At 40.3% G+C, this 16,643-nt stretch overlaps 1 protein-coding gene across 2 annotated transcripts in view; it reads left to right on the top strand.

The window, feature by feature from the left end:
• Positions 1–16,643, top strand: part of LOC138349782 (protein abrupt-like) — a 40,195-nt gene that overhangs the window by 4,000 nt on the left and 19,552 nt on the right. For both annotated transcript variants that reach the window (XM_069306656.1, XM_069306657.1), the window contains 2 exons: positions 4,185–4,277; positions 4,721–5,332. In XM_069306656.1, coding sequence (XP_069162757.1) covers positions 4,185–4,277; positions 4,721–5,332 — 705 coding nt within the window. The remainder of the gene's footprint in view (positions 1–4,184; positions 4,278–4,720; positions 5,333–16,643) is intronic.

Genomic DNA, 16,643 nt, shown 5'->3' with positions numbered 1-16,643 from the left:
GTCATTTTCCTGTTTTCCACTGCATCTGTAACATTGTATGCCATTCGTTTGGACGTCGAGGGCAGTATAGGGCAGAACATTTATTTACTCTGTAAAGGACCATTTATTGCCTGAATCATCACATTATTAATTCATATTGTCTGGGACAGGAAGCCCCTGTATATATAATAATTTAGGCTTGTATCAAGGTTCCCCAAGGTTGACCTTACCTTTCCCAGGATGCAACCCCACAACAGTTGCCTAAATCCTGGCTACCTATTTACTGCAAGGCGACAGAGGCATTAGGTGAAAGTAAATATGCCTTCTGTCCCACCCGGGAATCGAACCTGGAATCCCTGATAGTGAAGAAAGACAAACCAATTGTACTACGAGACCCTTATTTAGGAGATTTATTAAGGTACAGTATTCCAAATACTGTATACATATTTTCCCTGCAAATCCAATGGTAGTGACTTCTACTCTTGGGCTGGGCCCTTGCTTATAGGAGACAATGTATTGGTGTGCAGAAAAAATCCAACATTTTTTCCTTCCAATATTGTTAAAGTGCATTCCCTGATCACAGAAAAGACAAAAAAATTATGTAGCTTTGGCCATGGTGAAGCGAGGAAATCTCGCAGTGACATCCTGATTCATGAGTGTTCAGGGAGTAATTGTCTAGTCGTGGCTAGGCGTAGGGCAAGAGTTGCCACAAAGATATTTTTACATATTTCAATGTAACTGATTTGTTTTTCTCATTTTTTTTTTTTTTTTGCAGTAAAATTATTCAGTAGTGTGTTGTTTGAAAAATATGTATAATAAATTTGAGGAACATCAGAGTGCTCAAATATCTTCATGTCACTAATAATGTGCACCATTTTATATTCTTGAACAATAAAACCGTTTTTGCTTTTATTACACTGTATACTGTGTATACAGAGGAGCCTCAGTTAACAAATTTAATCCATTTCGACACCAAGCTCGTCTTGCGAAATGAATTTCCCCTTTTAAAATAATGGAAATATAATTAATCCGTCCACCACCGAGAAACATCAATGTGAAATTTAAATTTTTCTTATTTTTCATAGAAGATGGATCAGCCTACCTGACATCCACTGAACAAATCTTTTTGACATTTTTTTCTTTTTTTCAATGATTTTCAGTTTTTTTATTTATTTTTTATAGAAATGGAGCAGCATACCTGATATTCACTGAATGAACCTTTTTGAAATTTTTTCTCTTTCCAATTTTTTTAATTTTTTATATTTTTTAATAAAAATTTAGCAGCCTACTTGACATTCACTGAATGAACCTTTTTGACATTTTTCTTTTTTCAAATGTTTTCAATTTTTTCACTTTTTATTGAAAATAGAGCAGCTTACCTGACATGCTGAACAAACCTTTTAACATTTTTTCTTCATTTTTATTTATTTTTGTCTGAAAAAATCAATGCAACATTACAGCAGTCACCCCTTTACATCCCAGCATCATTAGCATCTTTAAAAAAAAAATCATTGATTTGCATTGTCGGAGGCATCCGAGAATTTGCGAGAACCAGCAGGAACACTTTAAGAAGCACATTGGAATCAGCACATAGTTTTCTCATTAACCGAGCAGAAGCTCGTCATTCGAGACAAATTTTCTGTGAGTGGCTCACTTGTTACCTGAAATGCTTGTAGATGGAGCCAACCATTTCCCAAGGTTCCTCTATATATAACTACATTTTCATGCATCATTACGAACCATTAAGTAGTTTTGTATGGTGTACTAATCTTGTAACTAGTTATCAGAGATCAATCTAGCCCTGCATATTTTGCATTAAGTTGTAGCTGCACTCATTGAATATATTAAATTTTTAATGTTTTCACCAAGGTATTTCCAGTACAATGATGCATTGGGCTGTCAATAATGTTATATGTATCACAATGTGTAGAATGTAAGTATGCACAGATATACAGAATTCATGTCACTAATATGGGCACAATATTGTATTCTTTGAACAATAAAACAATGTCTTTGCTGCTATTACCCTCTATACAAATACTGTACTGTACAGTATTATATTTAACTATTTACATCTTTGTGTATCATAATGAACCACTAAGCAGTTCTGGGGAGAGTTGTAATCTTGTAATCCAAGCACAGCATAGTGCCCCACACAAGTCAGTTGGTGATACTACCTGTCACAGCAGAATGCCTCCCAATATACAAGGCATACCACTAACTGTAGCCATAGCACTGCTATTATTATCAGAATCCTGGTCACTAAAACATGAATATGAATAATTTTCTACAAGTTTATTTTTGAAAGGAACATAAGGTCTGTTTCACGATGCTTTGAATCACAGAATCACAGTTGCGTAATATAGATGTCTCATATTGTAAACCTCATACCAGCATTGGGCTCACCTGATATCTGAACCATGTACATAGTTTTTATTACAGTCAAGATCTTCTATGACACTATCATCATTAAATAATTGCAGTTAATTATTTATTTAATCATTATTAAGTGATGCTGTAGGCATGAGTTGCATATGCTACTCATGTTTGCCCTCTCAGTACTGGGGCTCTCACACCCAGGAGGGGTGTGAAAGCAAGGGGTTTTTGTTGCAAGGTGGCTTCTGTTTACTAGAGGCCTGAGGAAGCAGATGTCCTGAAGGTATTTTAAATGTTATGCAATACTTTAAAACCTCCCCAACCATGTCGTGTAATTTACAGATAACTAGCAAGATCATCCTCAGCTGTGTTGCATAGTGGAAGGGTTAAGTCCATTGTTATCATTTAATCTTACATAAGCATAGTGAATCCTGAATTTACATATATATAGCATGTAATGTCCTGTGTGATTTTTATAAAGGCTTGTACAGCTCCCACACGCTGCTCTGTCCAAGGTCATGTTTGCTGCCATTGTTGACCAAAGAAGGGTCAAATATCACATGTGAAGAAAGGATAGGCATACACTTGCCACTTGTGTGGTTTTGTGTAGTGTTTATACTGCAAACTCTATTATTTTGTTATGTACTGTATTATTATACAGGTATTAAGTACTTGAACCTATATATGATATTCATTTGATAAATCCAATTTGTTGGCTCTTCTTTCTAATTTAGTACTTAGTTGATGGACATTGGTGATGGTGAAAAGTTTCCTATTTCAATGCTGTTATAATATTTTTTGCTCTCATTTATTACCCAACTCCTTATCATTGCCCACTTGTGCACTGGTATGGTTTCTCACCACAGGAAAGCACTATACACTATCCAGTTTGCTTTGATATTTTTTTTCCAGAGCCTTGGTGTGGCAAGCTGCACTTTATCCTGATCACTCTGGCCTATATTGATGTTTTGACTTAATTTTTCAACTTTTCACTTAGTTGAGCATTTTTTCAAATTTTTTGGTATTGAAACTTGTATTACACCTTATATATGTTTACTGGATGTTTCAAGCATCGCTAGCCATTATTCACTGGACATTTCGGGTATCACTAGTAATTATTTACTGGGTATTTTGGGCATCATTAGCCATTATTAACTGTGTGTGTTTCTAGTATCACTAGTCATTATTAGCTGGGTGTTTTGGGTATCATTAGCCATTATTCACTGGGTGCTTCAGGTATCACTAGACATTATTCACTGGGTGCTTCGGGTATCACTAGACATTATTCACTGGGTGTTTTGGGTATCACTAGACATTATTCACTGGGTGCTTCGGGTATCGCTAGCCATTATTCACTGGGTGCTTCGGGTATCACTAGCCATTATTCACTGGGTTCTTTGGGTATCGCTAGCCATTATTCACTGGGTTCTTTGGGTATCGCTAGCCATTATTCACTGGGTGCTTCGGGTATCACTAGCCATTATTCACTGGGTTCTTTGGGTATCGCTAGCCATTATTCACTGGGTGCTTCGGGTATCACTAGCCATTATTCACTGGGTTCTTTGGGTATCACTAGCCATTGTTCACTGGGTGTTTCAGGTATTAAATATTCTGCAATATACAGCTGTAGTACTTTATGGAGTAGCTTCTTAGGAACTATTTAACAGCCTTTCTTTGCTCTTCCAGTCCTTGAGTTTAATGAAGCATAATAGCTTAACTACTATTTTCATGTGCGGGGGCCACCTTAAGTTTTTCACTCGGACATCATAGGCATATTTGACAACAAATATGTACAGTATATATAATAAAAGGAGTGTGTTTTATTACAGGGCCAGTCAATAATGGAAGAAGGTATTCTTTCACTTCGGTGGAATAATCATCGTTCGACGTTTTTCCATGTTTTATCAACACTTCATCGTAAGGTAGGGTTATTCTTTAGTCCTGTGTATATTTTCAAGTCATATAGTATTACTGTTTGTGAAATATACTGTATTGTATTTTATACTTTATTGATTTTATTATTTATAGGTTCGTTTTATGTAAAGTGTCATTATAAATGTTAACAAACGTATTTCACTATTTCCTGTAGAATGTGTGATATTGTTTATGAAACTTTGTTTTACAATCTGTTCTGCTTGTAGTTGCTTTCTAAAAATTGTCTACGATAAAAATCCTGTTCTGAGGTCATGTTTTTTTCTTAACATTGCAAGCAGTCGGTGTACTGTGACCCGTGATAATTGAATATTTTGTTATAGAGCTGAGTAACTTTAGTTTAAAGTGGTTTGAGGCAGACAGTGTGTGTAAATAAATGAATTTGTTGGTATAAGCTTGTATACGTTTAAGATATTTTTTGTTTTCTTTACAGGAACTGTACAGTGATGTGACACTAGCGTGTGATGGTAAATTTTTTCCTGTGCACAAGATGGTGCTCTCTGTTTGTAGTGAATACTTTGAGGAAATGTTTAAGCAAACAAATTGCAAGCATCCAATAATAGTACTTAAAGATATTCTACACGATGACCTTGAGGCTCTCCTCAACTACATGTATGCGGGGGAAGCTAATGTTGTGCAAAGTGACTTAGCCAGATTAATAAAGGCTGCCGAGTGCTTAAGAATTAAGGGTTTGGCTGTCCCAGATGAAGCCCCTCAATTGAGTGACAGTAAAAGACCACACACAGATGGGCACCGGGATGAAACTTACCACCCAAAGCGGAGAAAACACGATGATCATTCAATATCCCCATCAAAGTCCAACCAGGGTCACACGAGAGAGAGACGGAACTCAGACGACAGAGACTCTTGCAAAGACACAAATGATACAGACTCGGTTAGTGATCATCAAACAGCCGGCCATCGTGGCCCAAATGCAGCCCTCCAGCATCATCATTCCTCGAGCCCCAACTCAAATCTGGAGATGGATCTTGGAAGATCCAGCAGAGAAGAAAATACCTGTACAGTCTCACAAGATCTTGCCGAGGTGAGGGACATGCATGCATACTTGTACATTTATTAATTATATTTAATCTTGTTTTTAAAGTTTCTATTGCTGTTGCTGCATTTGTTCTCTTTCTTTACTATAGCTGTTTTAAAGAACCTGTGTATTGAATCTGACTCGTACAAATTTTGTATATGTGCTGTACAGCTGTAGCATGTTTAGATATCCGTGATAGTGATATCTTAAGAGTTTGTCATGACCGTCTTTAATATTTGTTGGGAAGCTTCCATACTATTGTGTATCTTGAGACCCCCTTATTGTATTGAGCTGAAACATACTACAATATTATATGATCATAAAAATTAGCCTCTGTTTGATAATAGGAGAGCTACACTCGTGGTGTCCTGTCTTCCCAGTACTCTGTCGTATAACACTTTGAAAGTACTAACGCTTTTTGCCTCCACCACCTTCTCACTTAACTTGTTCCAACCGTCTACTACTGTTTGCAAAAGAAAACTTTCAAATTTTTTTTTTTTCACCTTTGTTTCATTAGCTTGAAACCATGTCCTCTTGTTCTTGAAGTTGCTGTTTTCAGGAATTCCTCTTTGTCAAATTGGTTAATTCCTGTTAGTATATTGTAAGTGGTGATCACATCACCTCTTTCTTCTATCTTCTACTTATGGCATGTTTATCGCCTCTAGTCTCTCCTTGTAACTCATGTTTACAGCTCCGGAAGCCATTTTGTAGTTTGCTGCTGCACCTTTTCCAGCTTATTGATGTGCTTCTTGAGATATGTGCTTCTTGTGCTTCTTCACAGTCTCCGTGGTGTAGTGGTAAGACACTCGCCTGGCGTTCCGCGAGCGCTATGTCATGGGTTCGTATCCTGGCCGGGGAGGATTTGCTGGGCGCAATTCCTTAACTGCAGCCTCTGTTTAACGCAACAGTAAAATGTGTACTTGGATGAAAAAAACGATTCTTCGCGGCAGGTGATCGTATTCCAGGGACCGTAGGATTAAGGACTTGCCCGAAACGCTACGCGTACTAGTGGCTGTACAAGAATGTAACAACTCTTGTATATATCTCTCTCTCAAAAAAAAAAAAAAAAAAAAAAAAAAAAAAAAAAAAAAAAAAAAAAAAAAAAAAATATGGGCACCATACAACTGCATTGTGCATTGTTTGTATTGACTTTGGTTCCACACAGACAACCCCAATACTACCAGGTTCTGCACTCTAGGTTGTGCAGGGCTACCCAACACCATGACCAGACTCTGGTGGGCTTATAATGGCTGGAGGAGTATGGGGATTTGAGATTAACCTAATGACCAAGTAAAACTACTCAGAAAGAATAGAAGCAAAACATCTGCAGATCTAGCTGAAAATGAGAAAAGATAAAAAAGGGAAGGTGAGTTTTGCCCAATGTCAACAAACCAAGTGGTAGTAGCCCAGTGCACCACCAGATGGCAGCTGAGGTCACCCAAGGGTTCCACCTGCTTGCTTGCCTCACTTAAATGCAGCCCCCAAAACGCCCCCTAATTCTCACTAGGAAGGGCATAGTAGGGCAGTTATGGAGAGCTATTAAGTTCGTCCAGAAAAGTGAGTTTTCTGTGGGGAGCCCTTTCGGCTCCCTGGAGATATCGGGCCGACATTATCTATACATGTACTGTATTAGTCTGGGGATTCAGTCGATTGGCCTACTGGGGACCATGAGCCAGAACCTGGCCCCCTCAGAGAGGCACAGGGAGTAATGGTCCAAGGAAAACCTCCTGTTTTTGTGAGTATTCTATCTGCCATAGACAAGAGTTAGGCACACAGAAAGATAGGTGTCCCAAAACAAACCTCACCAGGTAGAAAATAGCAACCTAAGACTGAACAGAGACCCAGAACTCCCTCCAGAAGATAAGAGGAAACAAGCAAACATCATCTGCACAGCACGCTGCCCCCCCCCCCCTCTTTCGTAGACTGAAGCCGACTGGGGTGGTTGTCAACTCTGGCCTCGGATTTCTGTCAGGAATTTGTGCCCTTGTGGTGTTGCCTGCTGAGTGTTGTGCGGTGGCCAGGAGAACTTAGAGTACTGGGGCTGCACGTGCTTAGGGCTTCCTTCCTTCCCTGGGCATATGCAGTAAGTACTTCCCTTGGGTTCCAGGGTTATCTTCCCTGGGGGCTTCAGGAGCTCACTCACATAGGGGTTACTGCTGTTTGGCATTGACCCTGCCCTTGTGGTCAGCTGGGTTCTCGTGGCCTTTGTTTGGCTCTGGGTAGGGAGTGTTTTTATGCTGGTTTGGGCACAACGTGCTGTGCAGCTTGCCTATCTAGCAGTGGGGCATAACTGGCTGACCCCTCACGATGTTCAAGAGAGAACTCGACTAGCATCTCCAAAGGATACCTGATCAACCAGGCTGTCATTCATACATCAGCATGTGAGTAGCCGCGTCCTGGACTGGTCAACGCCTAGTTGACCAGTCCAGCAACGCGGAAGCCTGGTCGACGACTGGGCCGCGGGGACGCTAAACCCCGAAAACACCTCAAGGTAAGGTGGCCGTGTTTTCTGTCCCTCTGTTGTTGTTGTGCTTTCGCAGGGTTTTTCTTTTCTTTTTGTTTTTCTGCCTGGAGGGGTCTACCTGGCTTGACTATTCGTCTGCCAAGGGTTTTTTGGGTTGCCCTCCTCTAGTCCCCCATGCTTGCACACTTCTCAGGGGTTCACTGCACCCTCTTATCTTTGTTGTTGTTGATTACTATACCGGCTCAACCGGCTTTGCCTGTTGTCTGGGCTTCAAGCCCTGTCTGGGCCCTGGAAAACCCCGTCAGGGCTTGGTTGACCAATGGCTGTGTCCTCAGAGTCTCATCTCGCTTTGTGCGAGTGTGAGGATTGTTTGTTGCCCTGGTCTCGGGGTGACGATCACCTGTTTTTCCTCCGTCATGCTGTCTGTTGGGTTGACAACACCTTCGACCCGGAGTCTTGCGAGACATGCTTCCCGCTCGTACTCCAGTTTACCCACTCTTCTTCGGAAGTTCTTAGGGGTCAGGCGGCATTTGCATTACATAGTAGGTACAGGTTGTTGCAACACTATAGGTTGGTTGCCCGCTCAGATGCCCTGGGGCTGCCCCATTTTGGTTGTATGGACCCAGACCTGGGGGCATTTGTCGCTTTGACCATTGGTTCAGTCTGCACCTTCAGATCCTTCCCCAGTGGGCGTGGGTCACCCTGCTCCTCCTCCCCTGCTTCCGGCTCCCAAACATCTGAGGATTTTGGAGTCGAGGCAAGGTTTAGATGGTGACGAAACTCGGGCAGTTCTGGGGGCTGCCCCATTCTAGACGGAGAGGGAGGCATTCAAGCCTGCTCCTCCTGCTGAGGCTTCTGGGACTTCTGGCAATCCCCCTTCTTTGCTGCCTTTCCACTGGACTGACTTCAGGGGTGGAAGGCATGGAGGACAGCTCCGCCCCGGGGCCTGGTTTGGAGGCTTTTGGGACTGGGGGGGAGTCGGCCTGGGGTTTTTTGACCCCCTTTGATCCAGCTTGGGTTTTGGTACCCTTGTTACAGGGTCTGTTGTTACAGGATGTGGGGGGTTTTGTATCCCCTCCTTGTCTGTATGAATTTGATTTGGGGTCAGCTTCCTCCTGGGTTCTTTTGGGTTCTTTTGGTCCCTCTTTCTGGAGGTTTTCTACCTCCCGCATCTCACTTAAGGAGGTTTGTGAGGCCCTTGCTGCATACTGCTGCATATACCAGTTAAGTTCATAAATGACCTTCTAATAGAATTGAACTCAATATTTTGTGCATTTACAGAAACCCCCACAAAAGACCACATGGATAGTGAAATCTGGATCCCAAATTATAATCTATATAGATGTGACAGTAATTAGGTCAAATGGAGGAGTAGGTCTGTATATTAAAGAGGAACTGGCATGCACAGAGCTCCTGAACTCGACCAATGAGGTGGTAGAGGTACTGTACTTGGAATCAAGGTAGAAAATATAAATCTAATTATTATTTTAATATACAAACCCCCAGATGCAACAGTTGAGGAATACATGGAACAGATCCACAAAAAAGAGAATATCCTTGATAACCTAGCAAACCCAGTACCAGATATTATCTTCCTTGGTGACTTCAGTCGACCCGGTTTAAAATGGAGAATAGTAAACAATAACATTATAGCAGGAAATCAATCTGGAAATAACCAACAACAGGTCAGAGAACTACTGAGATTCCGTGACAAATTCTCGCTCAGTCAGCAGATTACAGAACCAACTAGGAACGAAAACACGCTGGACCTGATATTCACGAACAGTGATGAGCTAATCAGAGACATTACTGTCTCAGACACTACGTACTCAGACCACAAGCTCATTGAAGTGCAAACTAACATTAATAACGGTAGTAGGCCCAAGAGAAATAACCGAGAAGGGTTATTCAATAAGTTCAATTTTAATAATAAAAGGATAGACTGGGAGAAAATAAACAGGGAACTTACAAACATTCAATGGGAAAATGTTCTAAGAAATAAAAATCCTACACAAGGAATAGAAAAACTGAGTTTTGAGACATGTACCTTTGAGGAAAACCAGAAAGAGGTCCAATATAGAAGGAGAACACAGATGACATTACAAAAGAAGGAAGAAGTTGACCAGACCACACACTAGAAAGTGAAGGGACGACGACGTTTCGGTCCTTCCTGGACCATTCTCAAGTTGATTGTCTTGACAATCGACTTGAGAATGTCGTCGTCCCTTCACTTTCTAGTGTGTGGTCTGGTCAACATTTTTCAGCCACGTTATTGTGACTCATCGTCTGCAGAAGAAAGAAATTAACGGAAATGCTTAAGCAGACACGAGTTTCTATACAAAGAAGGAATAATTTAAACAGAGAGATTGAAGAAATCGAACAGAGACAAGCATTTATATCAGACGGAAGAAAGGCAACTAGAACGGAAAGCAATTCAAGAAATAAAGAAAAACCCAAAATCTTTCTTCACATATGCTAAATCAAAAGCAAAAACCACTGCCAGTATTGGACCTATTCGTATTAGTGAAGGTTCATACACTTAGGATGACAAAGAAATTAGCGAAATCCTAAAAAAACAGTACGAGGACATGTTTAGCACTCCGATACACAGCATGAAAGTGGAAGATCCAGACAATTTCTTTATGCGTGATATCCAAACCCCTGTAAATATAACGGATATCAACATGAGCGTACCAGATTTTGTAAGTGAAATTGACAACATGCCCATGCACATGCCCAAAGTGCCAGTAGCACTTTGCACTCAGTATAGTGTGGAGGAAGAGCTTGAACTTGGGGGAGATACCAGATGCGCTTAAAGCAGCAGACATAGCCCATCTACACAAGGGAGGGAATAAAGCATTGGCAAAGAATTATTGACCAGTTGCACTAATGTCCCACATAATAAAAGTATTTGAGACAGTGAGGTCACTAGTTTCATGGAAATCGATGACCTCCACAATCCAGGCGAACATGGATTTAGAGTGGGAAGATCATGCCTCTCACAGCTACTTGACCATTACGACAAAATCACTAAGGTATTAGAAGAAAAACAGGATGCAGATGTTGTATACACAGACTTTGCAAAGGCATTCGACAAATGTGACCATGGAGTGATAACACACAAAATGAGGTCAGTGGGAATAACTGATAAAGTAGGACGCTGGATACTCAATTTCCTGTCGAACAGAACACAATGAGTAACAAATAAAATCAAGTCCAAGCGCAGGTTAAAAGCTCTGTACCTCAAGGTACAGTCCTTGCACCACTGCTGTTCCTTATTCTCATATCAGATACAGTATAGAAAAAAATACAAGTCACAGCTCCGTGTTATCCTTTGCAGATGACACAAAAATCAGCATGAAAATTACCTCTGCTGAAGATATTGAAAAACTACAAGCAGATATTAACAAAGTTTTTGATTGGGCAGCAGAAAATAACATAATGTTTAACAGTGATAAATTCCAGGTACTCAGGTACGGCAAAAATGAGGATCTGAAACATAATACAGGGTACAAAACACAATTGAATCTGCCCATAGTAGGAAAACGGCATGTCAAGGTTTTGGGAATAATGATGTCCGACGACCTAACGTTTAGGGAGCTTAACCAAGGAAATATTGCGTCAGCCAGAAAAATGATAGGATTGATTACAAGAACCTTCAAATCCAGGGATCCCATCACAATGGTTGTACTCTTCAAATCACTTGTGTTTTCCCGTCTTGAATACTGCTCAGTATTCACTTCCCCCTTTAAAGCAGGAGAAATTGCTGAAACAGAGGGAATACAGAGAACATATACAGCACGCATAGACACAATAAAGTGCCTAAATTATTGGGATTGTCTCAAAGCTCTCCAAGAGAACTACTAAATAATATACATATGGAAAATACTGGAGGGCCAAGTCCCAAATCTATACAGTAAAATAACAATGTACTGGAGTGAACGATATCAAAGAAAATGCAGAATAGAACCAGTGAAGAGCAGAGGTGCCATAGGCACAATCAGAGAACACTGTATAAACATCAGAGGTCTGCGGTTGTTCAACATCTTACCAGTGACTAAGAAATATTGCCGGAACAACTGTAATTACCTAAGTGTAGTTACAGGATGAGAGCTACGCTCGTGGTGTCCCGTCTTCCCAGCACTCTTTGTCATGTAATGTTTTGAAACTACTGACAGTCTTGGCCTCCACCACCACCTCACCTAACTTGTTCCAACTGTCTACCACTCTGTTTGCGAAAGTGAATTTTCTTATTTCTTCGGCATCTGTGTTTAGCTAGTTTAAATCTATGACCTCTTGTTCTTAAAGTTCCAGGTCTCAGGAAATCTTCCCTATCGATTTTATCAATTCCCATTACTATTTTGTATGTAGTGATCATATCACCTCTTTTTCTTCTGTCTTCTAGTTTTGGTATATTTAACGCCTCTAACCTCTCCTCGTAGCTCTTGCCCTTCAGTTCTGGGAGCCACTTAGTAGCGTGTCTTTGCACCTTTTCCAGTTTGTTGATGTGCTTCTTAAGATATGGGTACCACACAACCGCTGCATATTCTAGCTTTGGCCTAACAAGATTCGTGAACAATTTCTTTAGTATATCGCCATCCATGTATTTAAAAGCAATTCATAAGTTAGAAAGCGTGGCATAGGCTCCTCGCACAATATTCTTTGTGGTCCTCAGGTGATAGTTTTCTATATAGAACCACCCCTAGATCTCTTTCTTTATCATAATTCTTTAAAGATTTCTCACATAATATATAGGTTGTGTGAGGTCTATGTTCTCCTATTCCACATTCCATAACAGGGCATTTATTAACATTAAATTCCATTTGCCAAGTGGTGCTCCATATACTTATTTTGTCCAGGTCATCTTGAAGGGCATGACATTCATCTAAGTTGGTGATCTGCCAGACCTCAATCACAGGTATGGTTGAGGTATGTTGTAGTGTGTTGCAGCTCTTCGCTGTTACCTACTCGCCTCAGTTTCCGTGGCCGGGGACACGCTTTGGGTTGATCCGATTTCCCTCGTTCCCTGATCCAATGGCTCAGGTCTCTCAGATCGTTCGCAGTGTTATCAATTCTACACTTTATATGTTTCGGTAGTCAGTTCTATTTCTTGCATGGGATTGTTATAACTTTGCACAGTTTCCCATTGAATTTTTGTAAGTTGCAAGTTTATTTTTCTCAGTATATCCTCTTATTACTAAAAATTAAATATATTTAATAATCCTTCTCATATGATAATTTTTTAGACTCATTACGACTATTTTAATGTTTGCACTTCAATGAGCTAGTGATCTGAGCAGTTGGTATCGTGAGATTGTCATGTCCCTATGCAAACAAGGAGTCACAATAATGTGGCTGAAATATGTTACCAAACCACACTAGAAAGTGAAGGGACGACGACGTTTCAGTCCGTCCTGGACCATTCTCAAGTCATGTCCCTGATCATTTCTTCATTGTTTATGAAAACAATGAATCACAGAATCTAACCTGTTCTCTGACCTGTGGTTGATAATTTCCAGATAGATTTCCTTATACATTATTAGTATTATTTGCTATTGTCCATCTAAAACTGGGCAGGTTGAAGTCTCCAAGAAAGATAATACTGTATCTGGTTTTGGATTTGTCAGTTTATAAGTTATTCTCTATTTTGTTCATATGTTATGTGAATTCCTCAACCGTTGCGTCTGGCTATTTGTATATTAGAGTAATAACTTAAGTTTTCTTTCTATTTTTACTTCCAGTATCAGTACTTCTACATCTGATTTGTAGAGTTAAAGAGCTTCGGCACACAAGGTCCTCTCTAATATACAAACCTACTCCTTCATGTGACCTATTTACCCTATCATATCTAGTCCATATATGTTAGCAAAGATGAATGAGGTTACTCTATTTGGTGTATTTTTCAGGGAAGTCCATTTGCGTGGACATACTGGATTTGTTCTTACCAGTACTGGTTGTTGCAGTGTTGTTGCCTAGCTTAGTGTTAGCTTTTTTTTGTGGGGTATAATCATATCTGTGACTCTAGTATGCAAATGGTTCTTTTAGCCAGTTCCAGTACCTTTTATTCTTTGTGTTTCACCTTTGAAATGACCCAAGTCTAAAAAAAAAAAAATTTTGGCTTTCCTCCAAAGATATTTTCCTGTTTGCCTCTGTGTAGAATTGTGTGCCTGTCATGTAAAAGTCTGGGCAGCTGAGGTCAGAGCATTTACTTTCCTCAAGGGAGGTTTTGTAGATGTCTGCATGGAAATACCTGCATTTTGATCCAAAACTACATTTTCCTTCCTAGGTATATTTAAACATTTTCTGGGATGAGGGGTAGCTGCATTCTAATCCTGTTCTCTTTTTCCAGAAAATCTGTGTATGCAAAATGCCTGTTGCATAGAATTTGCAAATGTTTGTTTTTCTAGTTTCTTTCTCTCTCTGTTGAGGTATGTTGTAGTGTGTGTACCAATTGAGCTGTTAGTGTTGTCTGTTACACTTTTTTGTCTGCTGTCATATTTATCCAGGCATATTGAATCAGGATTTACAACTTCTTGAACTTGTACTACAGTTTCATCCCTGTCTACATCTTTAGCTTCTGCACCAGGGGCCAGATTCACAAAGCAGTTACGCAAGTACTTACGAACGTGCACATCTTTCTTCAATCTTTGACGGCTTTGGTTACATTTATTAAACAGTTTACAAGCATGAAAACTTCCCAAATCAACTGTTGTTATTGTTATAAACAGCCTCCTGGTGCTCGGAGCTCATTAACTGTTTAATAATTGTAAACAAAGCCGCCAAAGGTTGAGGAAAAATGTACAGGTTCGTAAGTGCTTGCGTAACTGCTTCGTGAATCTGGCCCCAGTATTATTTATTTCTCACTCTACCTGGATGGCTGATAGTCTTTCAGTGAATTAAATTTTTTGGTCATTAGTCATAGTACGTAGCAGTTGTTTTAATATATTCCAAACTGGTAAATCATTGTTCCGTACCCAGAGTAAATGTCCTGTTCTCAGGTCTTTTGTATTGCTCACTTCTGTACAAGACTTGTGTAATCTATTCCTACATATATAACATGTAATTCCCATTGGTTGGATCTTTTAAATATTTAGTGCAGTGACTATAAGTTCATTTGCTTATAGTCATATTGCTATTGTTTACCATTGTTTGTCTTGTATGCTTGAGGGGACCTACCCCACAGATGTTAAGTGTGCTATGCTTTGTGGGTATGGCAAGCTCTCTTATTATTACTTGTTATCTAATGTTGCACTTCTGTGGTATTACCACATACAATATATAAGTACAGTGTGTTTGTTCTTTGTATCTCAAACACTACTTGGCTGCATGTTTCAATACTGTATAGATGTGGTGGCACCCTGGTGCTGAAGCAGTTAACCTCCTCCTGGGTCATACTCACATCCAACATAGGGGTTCCAGTTTCATATTTAATGTTCATTTAAGTTCCTTAGTCTAGCTGCATTTTATTATTTTAATTTGATTTCTGGTTTTCTATCTTATCAAAGTCTTGACACGACTGAGTGTTCCTTCACTGTAGTAGCTCACTCACTAAGGGAAACACAAAGTAGGCAATAATAGCACCATACCTATGCACGTCATGTGTGGATGGACACACATTAGACTCTAAATTGAACCACCCAGTGGACAACCTGAGAGCCTGGCCTTGGCACCAAGGAAACGAATTCACAATTGCATGTATAATGTCAATAACATGGCACCATAACAATGCGACAGATTATGATGCATCTTCTATTGAACAAACCAAGTGTCTACCATTAGACAATCCCTTCAACAAAACAGAGCCTTGATTCTTGGCTAAAAAGGACAAAGAAGATTAGAGGTGGTCCAAGTAAGCTCCAGATGACCAGGAGCTAGGTGCTGGTGGAAATTGACTTGACAACTTGAGGAACAGGGGAGAAGAAATGTCCTTACCAAAAACAAGAAAGAAATGCCAAAGGGTAGGAGGAGACAATATTAGGAATGAGATGTACTCTACAAATAGCCAAGACAGGAAGGACATGATCACTTGCACAGAAATAGAGGACAACTGGAGAAGAGGACAAATAATATGGATAGGCGGCCAGTCCACCTCATACAGGCTGCCGGAAAGACTCAAATGCAACACTAAAAGAGTCACCTCTTAATCCCCATAAAGGCAATGGTGCAAATGACTGATAAGAAACAGATGCAGAATTTGTTGGATAGACTTGAACCTACCAGGTAATAAGGTTGGGATAGGTGTAGTTTCAGGACTGGAAGAGGACAGGGACAACAAGTGAGAAGAGTCAGGAACCAGACATGAACTGGCCCACTAAGGTATCCTGTTTGTACCTATCTCGTACTTACCTTTTTACTTAGGGGGCTGTCAGCTGAGTGGACAGTGCTTCGGATTCATAGTCTTGAGGTTCCGGGTTCGATCCCCGGTGGAGGCGGAAACAAATGGGGCAAAGTTTCTCTCACCCTGATGTCCCTGTTCACCTAGCAGTAAATAGGTACCTGGGAGTTAGACAGCTGCTACGGGCTGTTTCCTGGGGGTGTGTAGCAAAAAGGAGGCCTGGTCGAGGACCGGGCCGCAGGGACGCTAAGCCCCGAAATCATCTCAAGATAACCAAGATAACCTCAGTCAGGAGCCTGAGAAAAATGTTTCTGAGAATGTAAGGACACTCCTGCTGCAGTCAGCGTCAGAACCACTACTTAGGAAAACAGGTGTACATAAAATAAAGAGGAAGCAAATAAGAAAGCGAGTGATCAGGTGGAATCTTAAGAGTATATTTAAGACTGCATGTCAGCAAGCATGACATGTAAAGTAGAAATCTGTCGCTGTATCACTTAAGGAGCAGAGCAGAAAACCTT

This window comes from Procambarus clarkii, chromosome 58 (genome assembly GCF_040958095.1).
Source record: "Procambarus clarkii isolate CNS0578487 chromosome 58, FALCON_Pclarkii_2.0, whole genome shotgun sequence".
NCBI lineage: Eukaryota > Metazoa > Arthropoda > Malacostraca > Decapoda > Cambaridae > Procambarus > Procambarus clarkii.
This window is presented reverse-complemented; position numbering and strand designations above follow the sequence as displayed.